Genomic DNA, 7,536 nt, shown 5'->3' with positions numbered 1-7,536 from the left:
AATTTATTAATTTTTAATTGTACAGTTGTTTTGTACTAACTAATAAGTACTGTAATAACTAAACTGTTTGTTCCACAATTATTATAGATAAACTCCAGTTATATTTTTCTTAACATGAGCTGCATTTATGAAGCTTTAAATGTTAAAGTTTGGTAGAACTTTTTGCATAGTACAACGAATACTTTACAGTTTTACACGTTTTAATCGGCTTTCTAGGCCTCCGTCTTAGTATTAGCATAAAGCAGCGAGAATTAAGTTTAAAAATGTTCATCAAAATCGAGCTAGTATATTTTAGAAAAGACCTTTATAGTAGGCATGGGACTTATTATCCGAGATCCGGATTCGATCCAAGATCCTCTTCGGATCTGCTCCGAAAATAGGATATCTGGGATGCCCGGATCCGAATCCGGATAGTAAAATCTTGGATCCGTGCAAAGCGAATCCGGATCCTGATATCTTAATTTCTAGGTCCGGATATCCGGATTCGTATTTTTAAAATACATTAAATTTTTAAATTTTATTAATATTTATATTTGATATATTAATATTTATACATGAATTAATCTTATAATATTATATTTTAGTTTTTACAATATTATAAACATATATAAATATATTTATAAATATTTAATTTGTGTATTATATTAAAAATTAATATTTTTTGTTAAAAAAATATTTTTAATTATTTTGACGGATCCGGATATCCGCGGATAATAGAATATCGAGACAGATATCCGAAATCCGGATATCTGGAAACTACGAATCCGGATCTGGAAATTAAATCCACAGATCCGATGGATCCAAATCCGAATATCCTAAATTTCACGGATATCTGGATCCTTTATAGGATACATAAAGAAAATAATAATCTAATTTAATTAAAATAATAATATAAAAGCGCGAGCGTTTTAAGAGAACGAGTAAAATCTAATTATTGATATGCTATTGCTTGACAAAAAAAAAAAGTTATTGCTTTTTCAAATGTTTTTGTCAGCTCGTTGACCAGATAAAACTTACCATTCGTCCACGTGGATTTTTCTCTGACATATATGACCCCACGAGTGATTTTATAATATTGTTAAACCATAAATACCCTCCCCATTTTTAACGCCCTCGTTTTCTTATTTTCACTTCATTTTCTCTATCTTTCACCAAATTTATTCGACATTCACTTCATTCTAAACTTCTATAATAGTTTGTTTTAAAAAATTTAACATTCTACTCCACATAATTCATATTTTTGTTTTTTACAACATAACAATTACATATTAATAATTAACTTAAAAATTAAAATAACATATCTTTTAATAATATTTATTTTGAATTATTATACTTAGTTTATTTTTTAAAATATAATTTATTAGGATCCATTTAACAAAAAAAATAAAATATTAAATTAGTTGATTATAAAAAAAGATATTTTTTGTATCCAAATGAAATGAGAGTAGTAAAAAATTGAAATTTTGATATAATTTTTTTATTTTTCAAAAAAGTTTTATTATATAATAAATGGATTTGAATTATTGGATGAAAATAAAAAAACAAAAGAAATCTGCACAGCTAATCAAAAAGCGATACATGAAAAAAGTTTCAACGGTTGAAACTTTGCAACGTATTTTGATGCCACCCACATTAACTCAATTTATCAACACCCTCCTTGCAAAAGTTCCAACCTTTAAAACTGATTTTCAACGCTCGATTATGATCTTATATACTTGTATCAATTTGAATCATCCCCTCCATATATCAAATTTAATTGACGGGAAAAGAAAATGCATTTGCAATAATAATTGTATTTGTTATTTCAAACATTTTTAAATTTTCGTAAGAGTTAAAATCTAACAATGATCTAAAAGCTTACTTTAAAATTTCAAAAATAACGATTTCACAGGTTGCAATTTTTAAGTTAAATAATTCAATAATTATTTGCTACAGTACATTATATCAAAGTATTAAAGAAAAAGACAAACAATAATCTTTACTTGTAATCATCGATGCTCAAAAAACGAAAGATGACAGAAATAATTAATGGTCAACGATATACACCACTTAAAACTCTTAACACCATCACAATATCGCGTAAATCACACGCTTCAACTGAGAGAGCTTCTATTATCCGCATCGGACGGCTAGGGATTAAAGAGCGTGTAATACACACGTGACTAACGCGTGACCAAAGCTTTTCATAATAACACATATTGCTGGTTAATTTCCCTATTATTAATTATTTTTATTCAGTATTTTGAAGGGAAAAAACAAATAAATAATTAGAAGATTTTCCATTCCAGAGAATAAAACAAAGGAGAAGTACGGTTTCATCAATTTTCTCGCGCGCCAAACATCCGAAAATAAAAGACAAAATTAAAAATAATAAAAATAAAAAATAAAAATAAAAAGAAAAAAGAGGACAAGCGTGAGATTAAAACCCTTCACTTTCTTGGCATTTGTCTTCTTCACACATAGGGGAGAGAAAGAGAGAGAGAGAGAGAGAGAGCGCTCTAAGTGATGGCAGAATGAACAAAGGCCTTTCACAATCTCTTCTCCTCCAAAGAGGAAGTTAAAATATGGCTTTAGAAGAAGAGGAAGAGACCCAAAACGCACCGTTTTGTATGCTTTTCTGCGAGGAAGAGAGTATTAGTGTGTTCGAGGAAGACGAGAGCGTCGTAAAGTCTCCATCTTTTCATCTGGGTTTTCCCGATCACGACATGTTATGGGACGACGACGAGTTACTAGGTCTGATCTCGAAACAGGACGAGTTAAAACCGTGTCTTTCCGACAAAGCCTTAGACGAGTTCAAGTCTCTGTGTCGTGAAAACGCTCTCGGTTGGATTTTCAGAGTGAAAGGCTATTATGGGTTTAGTTCCTTGACGGCTCTTCTCGCTGTAAACTACTTCGATAGGTTTATTACAAGCAGGAAGTTTCAGACAGATAAGCCATGGATGTCTCAGCTGACAGCTGTCGCTTGTTTGTCTCTAGCTGCTAAAGTTGAAGAGATCCGTGTTCCTTTGCTCTTAGATCTCCAAGTAAGTCTATTTCTACTTCCTCAGATTCAAATCTTGAAATGAGAGTTTTGAGTTTCGTGTTTTGTGTAAAAGGTGGGAGAGGCGAGATATGTCTTTGAAGCTAAGACTATACAGAGAATGGAGCTTTTGATTCTCTCTACTCTTCAATGGAGGATGCATCCTGTGACTCCTATCTCGTTTTTCGATCATATTATCCGTCGATACAGCTTTAACTCTCACGAGTTCTTTAGTAGATGTGAATCTCTGTTGCTCTCCATTGTTCATGGTAATGCCTTCTTCCACTTAGTTTTCATTTTGATCTCTTTTGGCTCTAAACTCTTGGGGTTCTTGTGGCTTTCAGATTCGAGGTTTCTAAGTTACACCCCTTCTGTGTTAGCCACTGCGATAATGGTCTCTGTTGCTAGAGATTTCAAGGAAGCTGAATACGAATCTCAGCTCATGACTCTGCTCAAAGTCGATCCGGTATGTGGTCTTAGTATTGGATCAATAATAGGCAGTGTAGTTAAGTGTTAAGATCAAGAACTGATTCCATATTCATTTTTACTTAATCAGGAGAAAGTAAATAAATGCTATGAGTTAGTGTTAGATCACAATCCAAGCAAGAAGAGGATGATGCATGCGTCATTAAGCTCTGATGGGTCGAACGAGTCATGGGTTGTGTCTTCAGAGCCTCTATACAAGAGGAGAAGAGTGCATGAGCAGCAGATGAAGTTGTCTTCAATAAACAGAATGTTTCTCGATGTGTTCACTAGTAGTAGTCCTCGCTAATAATTTTCAACAACCGATCAAATATGTGTGTTTTCTCCTGTTTTGCATATTAGCGGCTATGGTAAGGCAGAAACATTATGCATTTTACTTGGCTCTTGTGTTAAAAGGATGGTTTCACATGGTTTACTTTATCGGTATTTGATCATTGAAATAAAAGAAACACAGATGTTTTTTCTTATGAACAAACTTGTGTAACGGTTGAATGCTGATCTATCTATTAACGCAAACAATCGAAGACTCCAGACTTGTCTTTTTGTGTTGGATCTTTCATAAGAACCAATGTTATCATCATAGTACTCGTCCTTTGTCTGAAAAAATCACATGACATTATTAGTTATCTACTTAGTACAGATTTGAGGAAATTTGTACTCTGAATTGAAGAAACAACTAAAAGAGTTGGTTTGGTTAGACAACTAATAGTTTTGACTTAAATCAAATAAAACTCTTGTCTTCTTAAGCATTGTTTGGCTTCTCTAAATCATGCGTTTCTTTGTTTATGTATTGTTCTATTTCTATAGTTTTTTTTTAGTTGGAATGATTTGAAGTTAGACCAAACAATTGGTTGATTTAAGTATTTGTTTCTTTTCATTTGTTGTGAAAAGCAAAACTGTGTGAGAAGAGATATACACATAACATTTTTACACATCATTTTCTCTTGTATTTGTCATTGCAATGTCATGTCAAAACATAAAATAAAAATACCTTCCTTGAAGAATAGTCTTGTTGTTACAGAGGACCAAATAGCATTGAATAGATTCAAAATAAAAGGAAAATTTTAAGCTTTTGGTTGAAAGGAGTGAATGTACCAGAACCAAACAACTCAGAAGAGAACTATTTGTTCTGTTATTTCAGAGTCTTGTGTCTTTTTTTTGGAAGTAGTATCTTCATTGCACTCTAGAAAATTAAATATTAGTAATAATTTCACGAAATAAAGAAAGAAAACACTAGACTCTAAAAATAAATCATATTAGGAATAAATCTTTACACTAAGACCAACTCCAATGAGAATCGAAAATACCAAATTTGGTGTAGTTTCTTTTCCAAAGATTTTTTTTTTTAAAATTACACCATTACATAAATTTGTGTTTTATGAGTGTAACACCAATTTAGGATAATACTGTCCCTCAGACCAAATATTGAAATAATGTATTGTATTACTTTCCATAAATTAGTTACATAGTGTTATTAACTAGTTTTTTTTTTTTTTTTTTTACGTCGAACGGCCATTTTATTGCACAAGCTTGAGGTGGTTTGGGTAACCAGACCGGAATAAAACAACCAATGAAAAATAACTTCCTACGAAAGGTTCTAGCAGACATATCTAAAAAATCAGAAAACTGGTTGCGCACTCGTGGCACATGGGTGATTTTGAAGTCCGGGAAACAAATCTGCAGCGTCTCTATCTTCTCCAATTCTGTCGCGAAGCTTGGCCACTCCTGGGGTTCCTTTATCATTGCAATCAGCTCCTTGCAGTTTGTTCTAAAGCTCTGGCATGGCGAGTGTTGAAGCATATTATCCATCGCCCATCGCAGTGCTTCTACCTCCGAATGCAATGCTGATTCACATCGAATGATATTATGTGTTCCCATAAGTTGTATGTTCTCCCCACTATCCATCCAGACCCATCCATATCTACTAAATCGATCAGAAGCTGTCCAAGATCCATCTAACAGGCAAATATTACCCAAGCTTAAGACTTGATTTTCCTCAGTATTGCTGGTCTGTACTACTGGTGGTATCATCTCATTTGCATTAAACCATGCTTGACACTCACTTTATGCGTATCGAACTAGTTCCAAAGGGTCTCTGTCGATTCCCCTGAAAAGTTTATCATTACGAGCCTTCCATATATACCATATTATCCAGGGATAAGGATCCATGTCTTGCTCTGGTTCTATAATATCAATCTTCCTCCAGAATAGATAGTCTATGTTTGTGTAGACGCTTGACACTGGAAATGTACATGGGCTTGTAGGAGTTGCTGATAAGGACCATACTTGGAGAGCTGGAGGGCATTCAAATATTGCATGACTTACAGATTCTTATATTTCTCCACACCTTGGGCAATAATTATCGCACCTCATATTCGGCGTTACTGGATTCCTCGTTACTGCCACCTGACCCGTTATCAATTGCCATATAAGATGGTACATCTTCCTTGGCGCTTTCAACTTCCAAGCAAAGGCTTGAAATTTAGTGATACTTGGTTCCAATATTTCCATTTCCTCTTCTGGCTTCAACAGATTTTGAGCAACCCAGTATCCAGATTTAACTGTGTATTGGCCATTCCTCGTGTAGTTTCAGCAGAAAGTATCACGGCGATGAGTAGAGCTTCTGACCATACTACGTATGAGTGGTATATCATCGGGATGGACATAATCCTCTAGTAACCCAACGTCCCATTCTTTCGATTCCTGATTAATGAGGTCACTAACTCTCATATTCGGGTGCATCACAGGCGCTACAGGTGTAGCTGATCTAGCAGGTGTCGTTGGAATCCACGGATCCTCCCACACCTTGACTTCATAACCAGAATGAATCTTCTGTCTGATCCCCAGAAGCAAAAGCTTCCTTGCGGCGAAAATGCTTGTCCACACATATGATGGACTACTTGCAGAGATTGCTCTTAATGGCGAGGTCATTCTATAATATCTACCCCTCAGGACTCTGGCAACCAGTGAATCAGGATACTGAACCAATCTCCATAATTGCTTTGCCAATAGTGCTAGATTAAACTCATGAATTAAACGGAAGCCAATCCCGCCCTCTTCTTTTGGTAGACATACCTTTTCCCAACTCGTCCAGTGTATTCTTCTTTTTGGTGGATTTGAACTCCACCAAAATTGTGCAATGGCACTAGCGAGGTTTTCACAAATCTCCAATGGGAGCAGAAACGTCGACATAACGTATGTCGGAAGAGCGAGTAAAATGGACTTGATCATTACCTCTTTCCCCCCTTTTGAGAGTCATCTACATGTCCATCCATTTACTCTATGCATCAGGTTTTCCATTAGAAATGCAAAGAGTTTGCATTTGGAGCCACTAATATCCTCTGAGATTCCCAAGTACTTTCTCATCCCACCATCATTATGTATTCCAAGTACATCTTTAATCTCTTGCCTAGTAGCTGCATTAATCTTCTTACCAAAGAGAAAGGAAGATTTATCAAAGTTAATACATTGGCTAGATGCTTTACCATATGTCCTGACTACTTTCATTACTTCTTCACATTCACGTGGATCCGCCTTACCGAAGAAAAGGCTATCATCAGCAAAGAGAAGGTGGGATACTGAAGGACATGCGCGTGTGACATGCATCTCCGATATCTTCCCTTGGTTCTCTGCATGATTGAGAAGGCTAACGAGTGCTTCCGTGCACAGAATAAAAATGAATGGAGACAAAGGATTTCCTTGACGCATGCCTCTACCTGGAACAATATTTCCTCTTGGCTGCCCATTCATAAAAACTTTATATTTAACCGACGTAATGCACCTCATAATCCAGGTGATCCAAGTTTCAGAGAAGCTCATCTTTCGCATCACAGCTTCAATAAACAATCATTCCATCCTATCATATGCTTTACTCATATCTGTCTTGATGGCCATCCTTTTATTACGTCCACTCGGTTTGGTTCGCAGGGCATGAAACATTTCTTGAGCAATCATGATATTATCTGAAATCTGTCTTCCGGCAACAAAGGCTGACTGGATTTATGATATCAATCCTGGCAAGACTTTCTTTAGTC

The 7,536-nt window shown here is 35.1% G+C and overlaps 1 protein-coding gene across 1 annotated transcript; it reads left to right on the top strand.

The window, feature by feature from the left end:
* The first annotated feature begins 2,441 nt into the window (after nt 1–2,441).
* Nucleotides 2,442–3,969, top strand: LOC106409485 (cyclin-D3-3). Its single transcript, XM_013850117.3, has 4 exons — nt 2,442–3,023; nt 3,096–3,288; nt 3,364–3,485; nt 3,576–3,969. The coding sequence occupies exons 1-4, from the start codon at nt 2,565–2,567 to the stop codon at nt 3,789–3,791; spliced, it is 990 nt and encodes a 329-aa protein (XP_013705571.1). The 5' UTR covers nt 2,442–2,564; the 3' UTR covers nt 3,792–3,969.
* The last annotated feature ends 3,567 nt before the right edge of the window (nt 3,970–7,536 follow it).

This window comes from Brassica napus, chromosome C7 (genome assembly GCF_020379485.1).
Source record: "Brassica napus cultivar Da-Ae chromosome C7, Da-Ae, whole genome shotgun sequence".
In the NCBI taxonomy this organism is placed as follows: domain Eukaryota; kingdom Viridiplantae; phylum Streptophyta; class Magnoliopsida; order Brassicales; family Brassicaceae; genus Brassica; species Brassica napus.
The sequence above is the reverse complement of the archived record's forward strand: the minus strand, read 5'-3'. Positions and strand labels throughout refer to the sequence as shown.